General features: G+C 41.3%; 1 protein-coding gene across 5 annotated transcripts in view; it reads left to right on the top strand.

The window, feature by feature from the left end:
• Nucleotides 1–19924, top strand: part of ENPP2 (ectonucleotide pyrophosphatase/phosphodiesterase 2) — a 108854-nt gene that overhangs the window by 57980 nt on the left and 30950 nt on the right. For 3 of the 5 annotated variants that reach the window (XM_008689288.2, XM_008689287.2, XM_008689289.2), the window contains exons 9-15: nt 470–525; nt 5534–5599; nt 6284–6356; nt 10810–10965; nt 12965–13073; nt 15878–16003; nt 19650–19681. In XM_008689288.2, the coding sequence (XP_008687510.1) occupies nt 470–525; nt 5534–5599; nt 6284–6356; nt 10810–10965; nt 12965–13073; nt 15878–16003; nt 19650–19681 (618 nt within the window). The remainder of the gene's footprint in view (nt 1–469; nt 526–5533; nt 5600–6283; nt 6357–10809; nt 10966–12964; nt 13074–15877; nt 16004–19649; nt 19682–19924) is intronic. The other 2 variants (XM_008689290.2, XM_008689291.2) reach the window with 1 other exon arrangement.

Here is a 19924-nt window from a genome sequence, read left to right as displayed (position 1 = left end):
TTCATTCACCTAGTTTAAAACAAAACAAGACAAAGCTCGGTTCCAAGATTCTGGCATCTGTGTGCCAAATTGGGGTTCTCCTCTGTAGGCTTGCAATAGTACAGGAAACATATGGTCCAGCCCTGGGTCCTTTGATGAGCAGAATTCTGTCATATAAGGGAAATGTTCAAAACAATGATCAGAAGCGACAGGTACAGAACAGACTTTTGAGATGAAACAAGAGTTAAAAATGCCACTAGAATCCTAGCAGAGCTTTTGAAAGCTTTTGCAGAGAATGTATTGAATGACATTTATGGAAATAATGATTCTGACTTCCAGATGTGAAAAGAGAATGATTGCAAATAATGTGAAATTTATGGTGGGATGTGGGTAAAGTATAAGATATCTGATCTAATACATTTTTAAAAACTTTTTCTTCTTTGACCAAAACTCAGAACACATTATAAGCCTCTTATATTTTCCTCATTAGCTATGGATTACAGCCACCAAGCAAGGGGTGAAAGCTGGGACATTCTTCTGGTCGGTGTAAGTTATCTTTATTTTGTCAATGTTTGTAAAATTGCAATTATGATTTAGCTTATGAAACATGAACTCAATTTGATTTTACTTCAGTTAAATATAAAAGAACTTGAGCTTTTGAATATTTGAAGATTGAAAATAATCTTCCAAGTATTTTTTTTTTTAGAGGTCTTCTCTTTTTCCTCCATCTTTTCTTAAAAGAAATGTAAAGAAGATTTTCTCTTCTTCTTGTCATCCTTAAGATTTTTCTGTCCCTGGTTTTGGTAACTTACCACCTAGGGAATGTATATTACTCTTAGCCTATTTATTGCTGTGGTTTGCATTATCATTTTTCTGTAAATATATTATAACATGCTGTATTTATTTTGGTTCACAACATTAAAAGTCTAGTGTGGTCTCAGGCAGCTGATGTAGTGGTCTAGAGATTGGAAATTCCAGACAGGAGACAAGGGGAAGCCTCTGTTTCCACTCCATTTCCCACTGAACTCTAGGATTTCCCGAGTAAGAAAAATGGAACTACTTCTCTTCCCCACAGAGGTAATGGGGAGATTCGTAGTTAATGTTCATAAAATAGTCTTAAGGTGAAACTTACCTAATAAAAGTGTCAACATGTTGATTATTTTTAAGGCTCCTTAGTAAGAAAAGGAATCTGTTTCAGCTTTCATGGGGATTTTGTTCCCACTGAGATGTTCTTTCCATCTTTTTTTTTTTTTTAACCACCTAAAGCTGTTTCCATATTTGCCTCTTATGCCTTAACAAAAATCTGACTATTCTATAATAGTAGTGTGCTGAGAGCAATCACAGGTTCAGATTAATCCAGAATGGGACCGTCTATATTCTCCAAATTCGGGAATAAAAGTGGCTTTTTCAGATTTGAAGGACTAAATTGAAATTGGGTTTGGTGATTTGAAGGGAAGACAGAGTGACCCTGTAAAAGCCTCCTTTTCCCGCCTTTTTTTTTTAAAAAGCGGTTTTCTGAGTTGAGAATTAAGCGTGGGTATGTTAGAAATGACACGTCAATGCCATGTTGATCTACCAATTTAATCTGAGGCATAACATTTTTGTAACCCTTGACTGTCATGGATGCTTACAGAAATGATTTTCTCTGCCCCACGACATATTTGCTTGGCAAAATGGACATAATTAATGGCCAATGACATAATTAATACTTAGTCCCCACCCTTACCCCCCGAAACTGCTGCCAAGCTTCATTGAAAAGGCCCAGTGTTCTGGTTTTGAATGGCAATTTTCTCCACCCAGTTCAAGCTACTTACACGAAGGTAGCTTTTGTGTGCTCTGAAGATGTCCTCAGTTTTGGTTTGCTTCTCAGGCTGTTGTTCTTTTATCTCTATATTCTGGGAGTGACTTGGATTTAGCTTTTCTCTCTCTCTCTCTTTTTTAATCTTTTTATAACTAAACAAATAAGCAAAACAAACCAGGGTCATACTTCCAGTTCTTTAATGGAATACACATCAGGGGAATCGACCCATGGTACATTCTGAAAATCCTTAAATTTAAAACCAGATTTGGACCGCAGCCTTAGACTTTGAAGGCCACCTTTTTATCGTGGCTCTGTACTGCAACCTAGAATTATTCTTGCTTTTTAAATGATAGTATTTTATTCCAAAGTAATCCTCAGCTGACGCCCCATTACATTTTTGTGTGTGTCAATTTATGTTCAAAGGTGGTAATTCCCTATAGGTCTAAGTGTGTAGATTGATTTGAATCCCAGCCCTGCCACTCCATAGATTGCTGACTCTGGACAAGGGATTAAATCTCTCAATACGATGTCCTCATCTTTAAATGGCAGTGACAGCATCTTTATCATAGGGTGCTGTGAAGATAGCATGGGCTAATTTCTTTAAAGAGCATAGGAGGGTGCTTAGTACATAGAAAGTAACAGATGAATAGTATTTGTTTTCTAATTTAATTTGCTTTCTAATTTTTAAATTTCTAATCGTCTCTTTCAACATTGACCATACAATGACGATATTTGTTCCCCTTTAACATTAAATACCTCATCTAATCCTCATTTTCCATTCCTCCTTTTTTTTTCTTCCTTTTCTTTTTCTGACCATATCTGACTGACTTGGTCTCACAACAAGTTCTCTATCGAGCAGTGAAGGTGAAGACAGCAGCATGAGCGGCATTGCCCTTTCTGTTCGGACACACTCTCTTCTGTGGCCACGTCTGTTTGTGCTGTCTCTGCGTCGTATTTTAAACACTAATGGCTAGGGGCCATGTCCTTTTGGTTCCTGGGTTAATTTCATAAAGATAAGCTAGAACTCCTAGGAAAGTTAGAGACCACTTTGTTCAACTCCTCATTGGCAAGATTGGAACACGTGGCTGAGAGAGGTGAAGTGTTGTGTCCAGGGTCACACTTAGGAAGGATACTCAGGCCTCTACAGTTCCCCTCTCTGGTTCTTACCACACACACACATTCAGCCCCTGCCCAGAAAGTGACAGTCACCTGCTTATCGTTCTAAGCAGAGAATGGTGACTTGTCTGTAAGGGTCTTTTTAGTAGAAGTATTTTGTATCTTCATTTACGTTCACACAAAAGCCTCGAAAGTAATATATGTTTAACAAATATTTCATGAATGAGTGTGTCGTCTCTGTGGAGCTGTGAATCCAGTGCCTAATGACAACAGCAAACATTTCTCTAAACTCCAAGTGCCGGGCACTATCCGAAGTGCTTTACGTGTATTCTCTCTTTTAATCCTTACAATGACCTTACGCGATAGGAAGTATTATTATCCTCATTTTATAGAGGCAGTTAAAGGTTAGGTAACCTGGCAGTCTCATCACCCACACATGTTGGAGTCAGGATTCAACCCCAAGCCTTCTGGCCTCGGAGAGGATGCTTTTATTTCCCGCCCACTACTAGACAAGCACCGCGTCCAACAGAGGTGTTAGAAGATGTGTGTTCTAAGCTCGACACAAATTCTGTTAGCTTCTGTTTTTCCATTGGCATCAAGCAAGTCCATCGGAGTCCATTGTGTGACTTAACACCAATTACATAATATAATGCAGCTTGTAGGTAGGTAATGAAGTGAGGAAAAATGGAAAGGTGACAGCATTTGCTTTTTTCTAAGTTAGGAAAGAATTCTAAATGTGTAATTATTTTGTTCAGATACAGGGGATTTCTGAGGCTGATGAATTAAATACCTGAAGTGATTAACTTGGCTTTGCTATGCCTATTTCTAATTCAGTTAGGATATAATAAACAGGGTCCCATGTATTCAAGAGCATTGGATTTTGCTCCAATTAGGACTCATTGTATAGTAAATATGATTTTCTGGGCCAGTTGGATAGCTCTAGATTGAGAGGGGGCCAGAGGAATGACAAATCTCCAATCTATGAGAGTTGGTGGGGGTGGCTGGCGGGGGTGGGGCATGGGGGAAGAGCTCCTTGATTAGAGCTCCTGCCAACTCTAGGCTTCTCCCATGGCTCTGAAGATTCGTCTTTCTCCTGGCTTGCCCTGGTTCACATCCACCGAGAGTAAAAGTTTAAATGGCCCATCAGCATCCCATAGTAAGTTTTCAATGGAGTTTATTTTTTAGAGCAGTTTAAGGTTCACAGCAATTTGAGTGGTTGGCACAGAGAATCCTCATGTACCCCCTGTCCACACACATGCACAGCCTCCCCGTTATCAGTGTCCCCCACCAGAGTGGTACGTGTGTCACCACTGGTGAACCTACGCTGACACATCGTTATCACCCAGGGGACGTAATTTATACTAGGGTTCACTCTTGGCCACAGTAATTTCTACCAACCACAGTTAAACTTGGGCTTTAGTTCGAGTTCATCATAAACAAGCTCTAAGGCCTGGTCTCAGACGGGGGAGCAAAAAAGCATGGTGTGCTCCTCGTTAGGCAAGAATAAGCAAACCTCCCCATAAATAAAAGCGTCGCTTTGCTTGTGAGCATCTTAACAAAACTCAGCCCGGGCTACAGTACGATCATGTTAGCTGAGAGCTCTTAAAGCTGGTGCCAGATTTCGGGTAATTATATTTCAACAGAGGAATGAGACTTAAACACAAAAGTCATTGTGGATGAAGATTATACCCTTTTTGTCAGTCTCATAATTACATGTGCCTATTCTTGATAGATTTTTATAGAGCTAGAAGAGAATTTCAAGACTACCTTTCCTAACCCCTTATTTTATAGAGGAAGAATGTAAAGTTTCAGATTAAATAACATTTCTAAAGTCATATAGGTCTTTAGAGATAGAATGATAACTCGTGATCATTAATAAAAAAAAAAGGTTTTTTTGGAATATACTATGTGCTAGGCACTGTACATGCCCTTTGCCTGTGTTGTCTTATTTTTTTAAAAAAGATTTTATTTACTTACTTGAGAAAGAGGGAGAAAGCACATGAGAGGGGGGAGGAGAAGAAGGAGAGGGAGAAGCAGACTCCCTGATGAGCAGGGAGCCCAATATGGGGCTCGATCCCAAGACCCTGAGATCACAGACCTGAGCTGAAGGCAGACACTTAACCGACCGAGCCACCAGGTGCCCCTTGTCTTGTCTCATTTTATCCTCATAATCAAGCTGTGTACAGTGTGTTTTGCTATTATCTTACTTTTGCTGATAAGTAAACTGAGGCCCAGAGAGGTCAAAGTGGCATGGAGGTCAAGAGAGGTCACACCACCAGCAAGATGCAGATGGGGGATATAAGTCCTGGTCCCCCTGTGGCCACAGCTAATGGCTTTACTCACTAAATGGCGGTGCCTCTGAGCCCAGGGTCCTTTCTGCCTGGAGCAGAGTCTCTGATCAACAGGGCAGGTTCCTCATTTGACTGTGAATCAGAGTTTCCAGTCTCATCTTCTGCAGCAGAGGTTGAGCAATACGACATGTTGTAAATGGAGTGGAAGTTTAAACTCTAATTCGAAAGAGGGCCTTGTACGACAACGACGTGAAAACAGATGGCGGTAAATAGAGAGCCCTTGGGCTGGGCTGGAGTTTGTGGAACTGCAACCTCACGTCATGCTTTGCCTGCTACATCCCCACAGGGTCATCCCTCATGAGCGGAGAATATTAACCATCCTGCAATGGCTCACCCTGCCAGACGACGAAAGGTATTTGTTTCCATGCCCCCGGCTTTCCCTCTTCTTTCTTCAGTATGTTTCCAGCCTAGGTTAGAACTGGGTGAAGACTCGATGGGCCCGGTCAAGGTGTGGTATTACTAAGTTTTGTGCTTCTCAGCCTTAGCGTTACTTCCCTAAGAAGGACACGAGGGACATAGGTCACAGGGCCCCACTTAGTGCCAGGGATTAGTACAGTTGTTCATCCTGGCTGCTACCGCGGAGCTCCAGCGAGTTCCTGGCCTGGATAAGCGAACCAGCAGCAGCACCCCAAGGACTGCGGAAGCAGTCAGACTGACTTCTCACTCTAATGGAGATGTTCTTTCAGGCTACAGACTGCATGGTCCGTGTGACTTTTCACTGGGCTCTATTATCTCGAGGATCAAAGACCTGAGTATGTGTTCAGATAATCCTTTGTGACGTTTGCTCCCTGAAGGGGGTACCAGGCAGTTAGCACAGTGGGGGTAGTGTGGGGGGGGTGGATGTGGAAAGAATAGAATCCGCCCTCCCCCCACCCCCGAAAAACAAGAAAGAGATATTTTCCATGTTAAGACGAACAGTGGTTGGGAAATTACTTAACTTGATTTGAGAGGAGTTTTTCTCAATGTGTAGGGTTACTTGATATTCTTTGTTATGTGTGGTTTGAGGGAGATTCTGAACCTTCCAATTTTCCCGTAGGCCTTCGGTCTATGCCTTCTATTCCGAACAACCTGATTTCTCTGGACACAAGTATGGCCCTTTTGGCCCTGAGGTTAGTAGCTTATCATCTGCCTGAGGAGAACCTGTGCCCGGGGCTACTGAATGCATTCAGGATTTGTACAAAGTCTCTTGGGTATTTGCATCTGCAAGGTTTATACATAGCCAAACAATTGCAAGACTAAAAATCTTAAACATACCTGTTTCTCTTGCAGGTTTAGATTGAGTTGCTATTCAAACCTACCCTAACCTTGGTGTTCATAGGACGGGTGTATGCCCTGAAGGCATCAGTCAGAAGGCACAGGATCAGAAAGGGCTGGCGTTTGCCATCCCTGGGATAGGAATGGAAAGGCATCTGGGGCTGAAACCTGCAATACAAAATGCTCCACCTGAATTTCAGCTCACTTAAAATGATCATGCAGTCCCGAGAGGGTGGGTCAGCTAAGTGGCTCTAACAGCCTTAGCAGAGACAGTCAACCTGGCATATGTTCTAGCGCTGAACACTTTTTTACTTGATAAATTTTGACATAGGTATATATACCTGTGAAACCATCACCACAGTGAAGACTGTGAACATATCCATCACTCCCAAAAAGGAAATTAATTCCTAATTAAGAGAAATGCACGACTGAATGAATGTATTTAGCAGAGCGATGTAATGGCCTTTTATCAAACAGTGAGGAATGTTGGTTGAAAACCATCTGTTTGTTCGACGATATCCAGTATAATTTCAAATTCAGAGGTGGGAAAAGGATGATTGTATTTTATGATGTTCCTCAGTCATCTGGAGATAGAAATCTTCCCAGTACTGCAGCATAGATCACTTTAAAACAGAATGGGATTTACAAATCTAAAATGTTTTCCATCTCTCATTCTAACTAGAGTGGTGAGGTCTACATCAACATACTCTAACTTGATCTGGGAGGAGAAATCATTTCAAAACCTCTGCTGTTGGAAACTTCCTCCCATTCTCTAACAGGCTGACAGCACCGTTGGTGGTAATGAAGTTCATTGTGTTCAGCATACGACTGAGTAGGAAATACAGAGAAGTGTGTCTTGGTTTAAATATTTTTGAGCAAAACGCAGCATATCTAGCCAAAGGCAGTAAATACCAAATACACGAAAAATACCTAAGTATTTTTTAATGTTTTAATATCAATTCCGTGGTGATTTTTTCAAACACCGGAAAGTAATGGCTTTGTGAAAGCATTCTTAGTTTGCCTTAAATCATTGCAGTTATATAAGTCTGATGCTCTTTTTCCTATCCCTTTGATGTTTAACGAGTGTCGCATGATTATGAAACACAAATGATAAAATGAGATAAACATCTGCATGAAACACAAATCTTACTCTTGCCAGCGCAAGCATGGCTGTTTTATCTTTAGGATGACTTTCTTTGAGATTAATCTAAAGTGAACCAAAGGAACCACATTTTATTAAAATGTTAAAAAAAAAATTCTAAGCAGTTCCATGTGCCTTATTTCAAAGTTGTACTTCACTTGGATAATAATATCCCCTAAAAGACTCTATGGCATAGGCAAGCCAGAGGTTGGTATAGCCATTTTTTTTAAAAGCCGGAGGCTGGTGCCTAAACAGGTGTGGGGTGGCTCAGGTCACCTGGCGGTTAAGTGGACTTGGAGGCTAGAATCTAAGAGCTCCCGGGCCAGGGTTTTCCCATGGAACCCTTTAAACTTCCAGGAGATATGCAGAGTGATTAGGTAAATGACTGTGTTCAATTCAGACAGAAGATTTTTTTTTATGTCAAAAGTTGGGTTTTTACAATATAAATAGGAGGAACTCGCACGACCCTCAGTTCTTTAAAAGTTATACAGCGCAGCCATAATGCTTCTTGATCCACAAACATCTCTGGATTTCTAATACGTGTAGTTCAATTGTAATTACATACTTGAAAGTGTGTGTGCCTTTTAATCAAGAAAAAACTGGAGAGTTTATTTTTTTTAAGTACTGAGCCGTGATAAATGGAACATAACATAGGATGCTTGAATTTGTTGTAATGATGGTGCTGTGCTCAGGGTTGCTCGGAAATATAGAGCTTTTTTTTTCCCTCTAGAATTTTTGAATTAAGGCTTGGAAGTATTCATGCTATGTTCTCTCTAGTATTAATACTTCTCGTAAACTGGGATAGTCTCATGTATCCACTGGGTAAAACACTCTTAATTAGATATCTTGGAATGTTTCTTCAGTTATGATAACCTGATAACCTGGCCACTTTCTTCCAGTAAGGTGAGGAATATTTTCAGATTTCAACTATTTTTCGTTTGGTTCTAGGAATCTTATTTTTACTGAATGAAAAGCAAAACTGTTTACTCTTAAAAAAAAAAGGAAACCAAAACAAGTCAGCAAAATCTCTCTTCTGTAGTCAACTAATTGGTTTCTATCAATATATACATGTGGTATGTGTATAAAGGCTTTACGAGCCGAAATATTATTTATAAAATCAGTAACATGTCATCATTTACATCTAATGAGAAATACCTTGCATTTGAAGTTTAATTGAAAAAATTCGCTCTGGCAGAATGTTACGAGCTACAACACAGTTGAACTGTGTGTTTTATTTGCTTAATACCCGAGTATACTTTTTTCAGGACGATTCTCAAAGGCTATTAAATGAGATGACCAAACATTGGGCTAATAGCTTCAAGAAATGGTGTATTGCTCCTGGTTTCATCGTGTAATGGTGAATGTTCGGAAACATGCTTGCTTTTGATCATTGGCACAATCTTTTTCTCTTTGACCTTCTACGCTTTCTCTGTGATTCCTTGGTCGGCTGCTGTTCCAGGCCTAGAGGCAGAGCTTTGGCTGGCTAGTGACTACCTTCAGATGGCAAAGTATCCTTCTGAAAAGCAGGGAAATTTGCCCCTCTACCTCCCATCCTCCTAATAACCTCAGGCTAAGTCTTCTAAAGTCAGACTAAAGTATGGCTGGTCAGTGAAAACTTAGCTTTCGTCTACCTCTAACATTCGAAGAAGGAACTACATGCGATGTAATCCCTGGATGAAAACTCATCTTGACTAAATTCTGTCCCTCCCGCTGCTCCTCTAACCCGCTGCAACCAGCAGGGCCCGCTTGTGGAGTCTTCTGAATGTTGAGGTCTCTTGCGAATGGCCGGGTGTGTGATGGGCCGATGAGCGCTAGCTGAAATGTGTTCCGTGACCATGAACTGGGAAACCCTCTTTTTCTTTTGCTTCTCTTCTCATGGAGAACTGCCTGAAACTAGACGCATTTAAGAAACCAAACCAAACCGGAGTCCGTGGGGCTGGGTCTTTCCATCGCTCTGCTGGAGAGCGAGGATGAGGTAGAAATGGCAGTGTCTATGCAGTCGCTTGCTTTGGAAACAGTGACCTGGCATGGCAGATGGCCTCCTTTTGGGATTCACTAACATTGTTCCTCCTCCCGCCCCTTCCTGCATCTGAATGATTCTCGGAGCAGTCCCACTGAGAGAGACTCAGCTAGGGAGACGGCAGGGCTTGCTGATTTAATTCACCTTTGCACCATCGGCAAATCAGGGGCCCGGTTTTCTCTAGCATTTGGAAGTCCCAAAAGGTTATCTTCCTTATTCAGCTTCTGTGTCAGCCTTTACTGCTCTCTAGATTTTCAAAACAGGATGCATAGTGCTGGCAGTCCGTCCCCCCAAGAAGGGGGTTATCTGATAGGAAGAGTATAAGCACGTAGATTCTTTCTTCATATGCAGACCAAGATGAAGAGATCTTGATGACTTTTTGTATTTTAACTAATTTTACAGGTAATTTTTTTAAAAGACAGTTTTATTTATGGTTATCTCTTGGCTTAAAGTTCCTCTGTACTGAAAACCTAAATTATCAGTGAGAAGTTCTCTCTCCTGCTGGAAGCCCCATTTTGTATAAGTACTAAGGAGGTACTTACTTTTCATGACCAAGGTGGATTGCTTATTATTTATGTTTCACTCCATCCTTGGTTTAAATTTTTTTTCCCCTAATTCTCGCCAATCAAGGTGACTCTTGCTTCGATATACATTGATGGTGTGAACAGATATCCAGCAGATTCTGCATTGGAGCCCCCTGCATGAGCCCCGTTGTCACCTTGAAATGACCAAATGGCTAGTGTTCTATTTGGTTTTCTTCTAGTACTTTAAAAATGGAGAGCTCTTCGTAACCAGGGACCAGTCTCTCCCTAATGCAGGAGTTGTGGGACGTAGGACTGTGTGTCACCTTCAGGTGTAACCCCCAGCAGGTTCCTCAGCCCAAGAGACACCCACATGACTAGATTCTCTTAAACTATATTCTTGCTCTCGGTGAAGAAACTGTGATGGCAGCATCAAAACGGATTTAGGAGGCTTCTCTCTGTAGAGTCCCCTGAATCATTCCTCATACCTACTTTTTCTCACATGAAGAGCCTTCATTTTTCTAACTAAGGCTCTGCTGACCCCAGATGGCAAAGTGTGAGCTTTATGATCTGACCCAGAGGGACAGACGACTTCTGAGTCCAGACATCTCTATCCGCCAGTACAGGAGAGTAGTTATGGCTCACCTCTTACTCCGGCTAAGAGACCTAAGAGGAAGGTTACCCCTAAGAGGAGACAGGAAAGACCAGTTGCTCCTCCAAAGAAAAGAAGAAGAAAATTACATAGGATGGATCATTATGCTGCGGAAACTCGTCAGGACAAAGTAAGTTTATCTATTGTTCCAAAGCTTTGCGGCGGGCAGGTCTGAGTCGAAGGTTTCCTTCAGTGCTTTGCTTTGAAAATCAGCTGAATAAGTTTCAGAAGAACTCTGGTTGTGTCATCCTTGGCTTTGAGTCCAGAAGAATCTGGTACTTCAGAGGTTAATGTTAATGTGGAGACCTCCTGAACTTTCAGCAAGACAGGAAAAAAGAACCTTCTACTTTCTTTAGAGTTAGCTGCCCTACAACTAGTATTAATGTTTAGGCTTGAATGAATGTGAGGACGGCTGTTGGATTTGCTTGCCCTCATTCATGGAATCTGTTACAGTGCTTTGTAGCCTTGGTTCTTGAGAACAATCTAGAAAAGCAGTGAGGGGATTCTTCAAAGACAATGTAAATGAGAACCCAACAGAAAATTGGCTTATATTAGGAGCCTGTACCTTCAGAGTTCAGAAAAGGTCTTAGGTTATAGACAAGAAAGAAAGAGAAAGCAATGGATAGTTGGAAATGTGGTTATTTTCTCATAGAGAGATGAGCGACGTTTACTCTTTTCAGTATATTCAGAACAGGCTGTAGGTTGTCACTTCTCTTAAAACCTTCAGATACCTCTAAGGCGCTTTCTTGCTTATGGCTATCTAAACTAATCACTGAAAAGAAGGTCTTGGATATCAGCTGAGTTGGCTGGTGAAAATAAGTCATTGCCAAGGATTGACATATATTGCGCATTTGGTATTTTTTTGTCGAGGCGAAGGTCTTAGAGGAGAGCCTGCTTTTCTCAGAAGCAAATACCTGTTAGTGCCACACGTGTTAGCCCCTCAGATGCGGTTTGCATTTATCATCCCGAGACTTCCCCTTGTGACTTACTCCTTGGGACAGAGTTTGAAATACTGACTCCTGTCAGGAAGAAAAACAAGCTTACACCTGATTTTACTGAGGACATGATATGAGGAAAGGTCTTGAGGCATCTGAGAAGATGCTAATGGAAGATAATATTATATGCCTGAAATCTAAAACATGAGATGCAAGACCCTGCTGTTCTTACCAGCCTTCTTGAGTGTACGTGTGTGGCTGCAGCTAAGTCGTAACATTCATGCGAAGTACTATCAAGTGTTTGTGTGATGAGATGTTTCTTGGAAACCTTTCCATTGTGCAGAGATGACAGTGAGAGGGGAAGGCTCTAGTGTGTGGGAGCGTTCGTGCTACTAGAAGCTTCCACTGGAAGCAAGAACATGAGAGACGGATTATGTTTCTTCATCTTTGGAAATGTTTTTCAGAGACCTGAGTTTTTGTGTTTCCTTAGGCTGGGTAAGAAATCTAGAACAAGCCCAATGGTTCACTTCTTGTGAAGTTAGGACTCTCGTAGATTCTTTTTTTACTCAAAATCAGCTTGAAGGGATTAAATTGAGAAGCAGTAGCTTTTTTCTTAGAAGAGATTCTTCTATCAAGAATCTATTGTTCTCAGACATTGACAGTTAAGTTCTTCAAAACATTAGATGGATTCCATTGTATTAATGATGTTCCGGTTTAGCATCCAGTGGAAGTGTACCATTTTACCTCAGAACTTCTTTTGATTCACTTAGCCTCCACCTTCTCACCATGGTTCAAAACCTGATGTGATTTTACCTAGTGAACAAGAGGCTTAAACTATCCATCTGACTTTCCGTTCACTCTCAAAATTCTTGGATTTAAATAACATTGTTACATTTTTGAAAGGTCATTTTATCTCTAAAAAAGAAAAGAATTGCCCTTAATATTTCTGATATTTTTGTATCACAGAATTTTGAAAGGATTGGATGAGGAGAGGTCTTATGTTCCTGAAATAATACAAATAAAAGTGCTCAGAACAGATTTCCATTGAGAGTGGCAGGCAAATCTCCCTAGACAAAGCTCTGCCTCTGGGCCTGAAGTTTTCTTTCCAGAATGTTCTAGGGATAGAAGATCTTTGAGAAACTGAAAGGAAAAAAAAAAAAATACCTGTAGGGACTAATTTGCTCCTTTTTCCAGATGACAAATCCTCTGAGGGAAATTGACAAAACAGTGGGGCAATTAATGGATGGACTGAAACAGCTGAAGCTGCATCGCTGTGTCAATGTCATCTTTGTTGGAGACCATGGTAAAGCTTTGTTTTCTCTTTGCTAATAGGACAGCTACATAGATCATGTTTCTGATCGTGTTGGGGGGAGGAACCCGTGCCCTCAGAACCCCAGATTGTGTTCTTCACCTCCTTCCCTCTTTCTTCAGGGTAGGGAAAGAAATCAGGGCATGACTCAGAAGTATGAGATGACCCCGGACCATTTTGATCAAAACCAGGGACTTTCTGTGTCTTCCTTTTCTTTGCAAGAAAGAAAGTCTTTCTACAAAATTCTGTCTCTTACTAAAGTGTGGCAGACAATTTGCCTGTGCTATTAATTACTTCCTCCGAGAATGTGACATATCAGGTCCTTCTATCTCGTCTCTGTTAGTCACATCTCCCTAAAGGAGGCTACAGAGTTTATGTGGCTAAAAAAATAAATCTAAATATGATAAGGAGGATAGGATTCTTATCAAAGAAGAGATGTATAAGTAAAATGATATCCCTGTATGCACTGAGGGAATTTGAGACCCAAACCAGGAGGGCCCTGCTTCGGTTACAGAAATGGTTAAAGAGAGGAAGAAGCTGAGTTTTTCTTAAGCACCGTATGAAGTAGAAAAATTCATAACCACTTTTTTGAACATCATAAGCATTAGATATTGGAGAGCTGGAAGGGGGTCCTCAGAGGGCATTCTTATTTCCTAGCTGTGCTCCCTGATTTCTAGACAGTGCCTCCTCCATTCTAGAACTATCAGATTGAAAGAGTGACCCTGGAATGCAGTCTTACATTCCCTTCTAGGAGAAGGTTTGGGGGGAAAAAATTGGTAGACTCTTTGGTAGCTCTGTTAAGAAAGGCAGGCAAGTCTCCCTAGTCAAAAGTCTGCTTTGGGCCTGTAGTTTTTTTTTCCAGAATGTTCTAGGAAATCTAGGAGAAATTAAAAAAAAAAAAATAGTTGTGGGACTAACCTGCTGTTTGGCAGGGGCTAAGTGTGACCCTCTGCAAAATCATGCTCCATGGGTTTGACTTGGTGGAGAGCTACAGATAAGACAGAGATTCTGGAGCATGGGACACAGCTGATTCAATTTAAGTTGCCCAGATGTGTCAAGAGCATTTGCTCATGGGCTGGAGTCTGGTGTCTAAGAAGTGGATCAGTCCCAGCGAGTCATATGCTAGAGCAGTGTAAAGGTTTTAGATATATTAAAACTTTGTCTTACCAGGTGCAGGCTACTGAGATGAGTAGATTGCTTTGGCTTTGGGAAGCCATAGCATCCCTTTCTCGAAAGGTAGTATGGTCTAGCGTTTCAGAACCTGGGCTTTGGAGTAAGAATGTATTTCAATGGAGTTCAAATTGCACTGTGCCACTTATGAGCCGTGGGATCCAACCTCCTCATATGTAGAATGAGAACACTAACACCATCTACAGAGAGTTGGTCTGGAGGATGAGAGGTGATGATGCTTGAGAAGCACTTCACATATGGTCTTTGAAAGCAAGAGAGATGGTCTATCCCTGGGGCAGCAGAAGTGACTTCCTAGACATGTAACCAATGGGGGGTCCTTCTAGTCTTCCACTAATACAGATTTGGAGACTTCCTCTTCCTGAGTTAACAGTGTGCTAAAACATAGTAGTTGTTCATTGTTTGACTTTTTCTTTCTGAGAGTTTAAAGGTTAAAAGACAAGTTATATACCCTTTGTGCTATGTTGGGATATGTTTTTGTCTTTCTTCATTCCAATTTGTATTGAAAAAGAGATGGGGCGTCTTGATCTGGGAATCCCAGAAGGGAATATAATTTGGATTTTATCAGGTCTGTGCCACCCTGGGTTATATTTCTTTATTCCAAAACCTTAGGACGTCCTTTACAGAATCCCTTATTCTCCCCCCCGCCCACCCTTAGAGAATATNTATCTATTGGATTGTGCAAAGCTGCATATTAAACCTTCACAGTTTCATGCCATCTCAGAAATTTCAAAATGACCAGCCTCCATAGTCTGTTATTCTGAGATCTGAGTTTGTATTGTTTATTTATTTATCTATTTATTTATTTATAACATTGATCAAGACTTTTTTTTTTTTTTTTGATAGGGGCAGGAAACGAATCTTGCATGGGGGAGGAATACTTGGTTAAAAAAATTCCCTATCTAGACCCTTTTTGTGTTCTAGTCGCTAGCCTTCAGTTTTGACTGATTACATTGTTTACAACTTGTTTTCAGCAATATTTTGTTTTTCAGTTTGGGTGGTCATTGGGGCTGACATTTTTTTTTTCTTTCTCATCTCTTGTTGCCAGTATTGTTTTGTCAGTAACATCCAAGGCCACCAGTGGAGACAGAGTGAGGACTGGTGATTATGTACTCAAGTCCGGAGATATATTAGAGAGAGAGAGAATTGGAAAATGACATTTTATAAAAGAGACAGAGAACTATATATTCCAGTTATTTACACCACCCCCAGCTGGGAAGAGTTTGAAGCAATCTAGGATTCTTTTTTATTTTTATATTTTTAGGGTAGATCTTTTTCATAATGACTATGTAAGTAGCTTAAAAAGAAAGATCATAGGAACTTCCTTTGTCTTGCTGTTCTTGCTGAATGACTTAAGATGATTGTTGAGATGATGCATTTTCAATCTTCTAGCGCTGCGGAATGACGTGACTAAATCAAAACCCGGTGAAAAGGTGATATAAAAGAAGCATTAAATAATTTAAAGTCAAGTTAAGACATCTCAAAGGAAAGGAATCCTCGCATTAAGTTGTTACAAAAGAATTAAGGAGATGCCTGCATGTTATCTTTAGTGTCTGTGTTAAGATTTTACGTTTACAATTGCCTGAAAACACTTCTTTTTCTCCCCTCAGGGATGGAAGATGTCACATGCGACAGAACGGAGTTCTTGAGCAATTACCTGACTAACGTGGATGACATTACATTAGTGCCTGGAACTCTAGGAAGAATTCGGTCCAAATTTAGCAATAATGCTAAATGTAAGTTGATTCTTAAAATACTAAGTTGTCAGAATGGTAGTATAGTAGAGTATGTAAGGGCCTTTCCTCTGAAGCTGGAACACTTGGGTAAAAATCCTAATTTTGCTACTTCTTAGCTGAGTGGCCTTGAACACATCATGTAAACTCTAAGCCTCAATTTTTTTCATCTGAAAAATGGGATGATAATAGTGGCTACGGCTTCGTGTTGTGAAAATAAATCTGTGTACATCCCTTAGAGTGGGTCCTGGCACGTGGTAGCATTATGTAAATATTTGCCCTTGTTTTCTTTATGTGGAAAATATACTTAATTTGAGACATGCGTATAACCATAAGCTTCTTTTACAAGAGAGGAATGTTTCAAGAAGAGGTTCAGGCTTACTCTTTAGTTGAAGCTGGGGAGTCTAGGACAGGACTGGCAGAAACACTCAGACCCTGAATGTCCCTAGGAGCCCGGCTGAAGGGGACTCTTCACCTTTATGAATGTGATTGACAGAACACAGGAGAACTATTACACCCTTGGGAAATGGCGGCCGTTCTGGAAGATTAGATATGAATAGGACAATCTTATCACTTACGTTGTACACATTCAGGTTATGATATGCTACTGACAAGAGCCTTTATTTATGGACTAAGATGTTTTAAGAGGTGTCCACCTAGCTTCTGAGAAATCCACAGTTTTGTTGGAGACATGCTGCAATTTGGGGAGAAGAAAATCTTTTAGAGGTTTTAGCCTTGGGAATAAGAAACCATTGGCACAAGTGTAAAGCTTTGGAAAATTAAGTTTTTCCCAAACTGCGTTCCTGAGTCAACACGAACGGGAACTGTTCCAAGGTCAGCTCCAGGCAACGTTGTAAAATAAACAAATGATCAGTGTTTCTGCTGCTTCTCCTCCTACCCTTTCAGTCCTTTGTGTCCTGCCCGCTCCTCTGCTCACTTGAGACAGGCAGGCCCTGGCCAGAGAGGGGACACAAGTCACCAGGGTACTTCTTGATTTAGTATTTGCATTTTAGGGCTTAGGCAAGAAAGGTTTTGTCTATTTTGAAAGGTCCTTCAGACATCAGTAAATGTAATGGGGAGGCTGTTTTAGGGGAAAAGGAAAACTTTCTCGGGACCAATGAAATAATAACTACCAATAATTAAATATTTCATACCTTACAAACACTTGCAGACACGTGATTTCCTTTGGTGAGAGTCAGTGGAGGGGGTGGTGAGCAACATAGACAATGGTGGCAGGGTGTCTGGGTTCAAATCCCAGCTCTGCCAGGTGGTCCCTCTATGACCTTGGGCAAGCTACTTAAACGCTCCATGCCTTGGTTTCCTCATCTATAAAGTAAGGATTGTTGGAAAGATTAATGAGGGATTATCTGCATCTCACATCGATTAGTGTTTAGCACGTAGTCAGAGTTGTATAAATGTTAGCTACGGCGATGACGTTGGTCATATCACTGTTTCAGCTAAATATGCACACGGTCTTCTTTAATCCTTCTAATAACTCTGTATGCCAAGTGTTACTATCCCCTTTGTAGACAGTGGAAATCAAGGCCCAGAGAGAGGTGAAGTCACTGACTAGGAGGATGAGAGCTAGGAAGTGGCAGAGCTGGGATGTGAACCCAGATTCACCAGTTCTTAAGCGCCAGCCTGTGCTGGGGACCTCTGCCCCTCCTACAAAGTGGGAGCTGTCAGCAGGAGAGGCCTGAGAACTTCAGAACTGAAGGGTTGGTGTCATAAGCATGGACTTGGGCATTTGTTATTTTCCAGTCGTTATCTGGGATTTATCTGAGCACAAGATTGGCCCGTGCTATTTATTTTTCTTCATTAGCAAAGAACATGAACTTCCCCTGTGGGGTCCCTTTGAGGACTGTTGTTTATGAGTCCACGGAGTGTAGAGTTTTGAAGCATGGCATGCTCAGTGAGATTGCTAGAGTCCCAGTGGGCAAGCTCCCCTCTTCTAAATGCCCATTGGCTTAGTGAAGATTCGAATAGCACCTGCCTCTCAGAGTAGTTGTGAAGGACCAGAGAGAAAGTGTCTCGCACATGATAGGGACACAATTTGGGTTGACCATTGTTGCTACCATTGTGACTCACTTGCTTTCCTTTAAAAGATTCAACTGAGGGGCACCCGGGTGGCTCAGTCAGTTAAGTGTCTGCCTTCGTCTCAGATCATGATCCCAGGGTCCTGGGATCGAGCCCTACCTGCATCAGGCTCCCTGCTCAGTGGGGAGCCTGCTTCTTCCTTTCCCTCTGCTCACGCCCCACCCCTTGCTTGTACTCTCTCTCTCAAATAAATAAATACAATCTTAAAAAAAAAAGATGCATCTAAAATTTAGCCCCAATTTAAGTTAAATGGGATCCACATTTTAGCTTTGGATTGCATTGTTTTAGAACCAAGATTCTGAAAACTGTCTTTGTTGAGTGTGTACTATAAGGTAAGCTTAGTCGTGCATTTTCAACAAATAAGAACAAACATTTATTTGTATTTATTAACAAATACTTATTGAGCGCCTGGTATGAACGAGGCCCTGGGGATACAGCAGGAAATGACATAGACATGACCTACTCCTCTGACATTTCAGTTTCAGGGAGGACTGCTTCACGAGGGTTGCTATCTCTTCTGTACGCTGCTTTCCTTTTCTGCTGATTCCATAATGACACACTAAAGCAAATTTTTTGAAAACAAAACAAAATCCAACCAACCTACAATCTGCTGTTTCTCTCCACCCCCCCCCCAAAAGGGGGCCTTCAGATAATATAATCCTGTCCACAGTTTATGCACAGCCATCATTTACATAGTTTTGCTTTTAGCTCCTCCAGGGCACTGACTGAAATATCTTTTGTTCGCTTGTAGTGAAAATAAAGGAGGCTCATCTGTGTGTGTGTCTGTGGCTGGGGAGGGGCAGCTACCTGTGGAATTAGACCTGTGGTGTTCCTGAGAAAACAAAACTCCCCGTAGAAAAAAAGAACTCAATGGACTAGAAGTTTCATCTTAAAGTGGATGATAACTTGTTTCCAAGATCTGCAGATAAATAGGAAGTTATGCTAAAAGCTCCAAGTGTCCAGTTTGGTTCCTGATGTCAAATTGCAAACAAACTAAAGCCAAGATCCAGAGGGACAGTTTAGGGGAACTTAAAGATGTTTATCTAGCATTATCCTTGTGCCCTGGGAGGAGGAATTCCCTTCCAGAAGAGGACGACCAGATCTAGCAGGGAACTTTACCACAGGAGTATTTCCACTTGCGTAGCTCCAATTCACTGACCAAAATATTAAACACTCACATGCAATCTTTTTAAAGATTTATTTATTTATTTATTTATTTATTTATTTATTTGAGAGAGAGAGAGCGCAAGAGAGAGCAGGGGGAGGGAGAGGGAGACAAGCAGACTCCCCGCTGACTGGGGAGCCTGACGCAGGTCTTGATCCCAGGACCCTGAGATCATGACCTGAGCCAAAACCAAGAGTCACATGCTTAACTGACTGAGTCACCCAGGTGCCCCAATTTTACATATATTTTAAACAAAGCCTAAAGTGATAGCTCTTCGGGGGGGGGGAGGGGAGGAGAGAAAGAATTGAGTCTTTTGCTGTAAAAATTATTTCTCTCGGTGATTATAGCCATCTCTTTTGAAATTGTTCTCCCTCTCTCTTTGAACAGATGACCCTAAGGCCATTATTGCTAATCTCACAGTAAGTATTGCAGGTCACCCGGCCTCTGCCCTCAGACTAGCTTCCACACACTCGCTTGCTGGGTTCCCCTTCCCTGTGCGGCGGGAGGGACATTTTCCTTACTGCCCTGCAATCCCATATATTTGTTTCTCTAAGAATTTTCAAAACTTCAAAACTGTGGACAGCTGCAGGCTCCCTAATGGTCTTGGCAGTGATACAAACTGAGAATATTTGATCTTTCCATTAGAACTGAAAAGTACTCAT

Source organism: Ursus maritimus, unplaced genomic scaffold (assembly GCF_017311325.1).
Source record: "Ursus maritimus isolate PB19 unplaced genomic scaffold, ASM1731132v1 scaffold_9, whole genome shotgun sequence".
Lineage (NCBI taxonomy): Eukaryota > Metazoa > Chordata > Mammalia > Carnivora > Ursidae > Ursus > Ursus maritimus.
The sequence above is the reverse complement of the archived record's forward strand: the minus strand, read 5'-3'. Positions and strand labels throughout refer to the sequence as shown.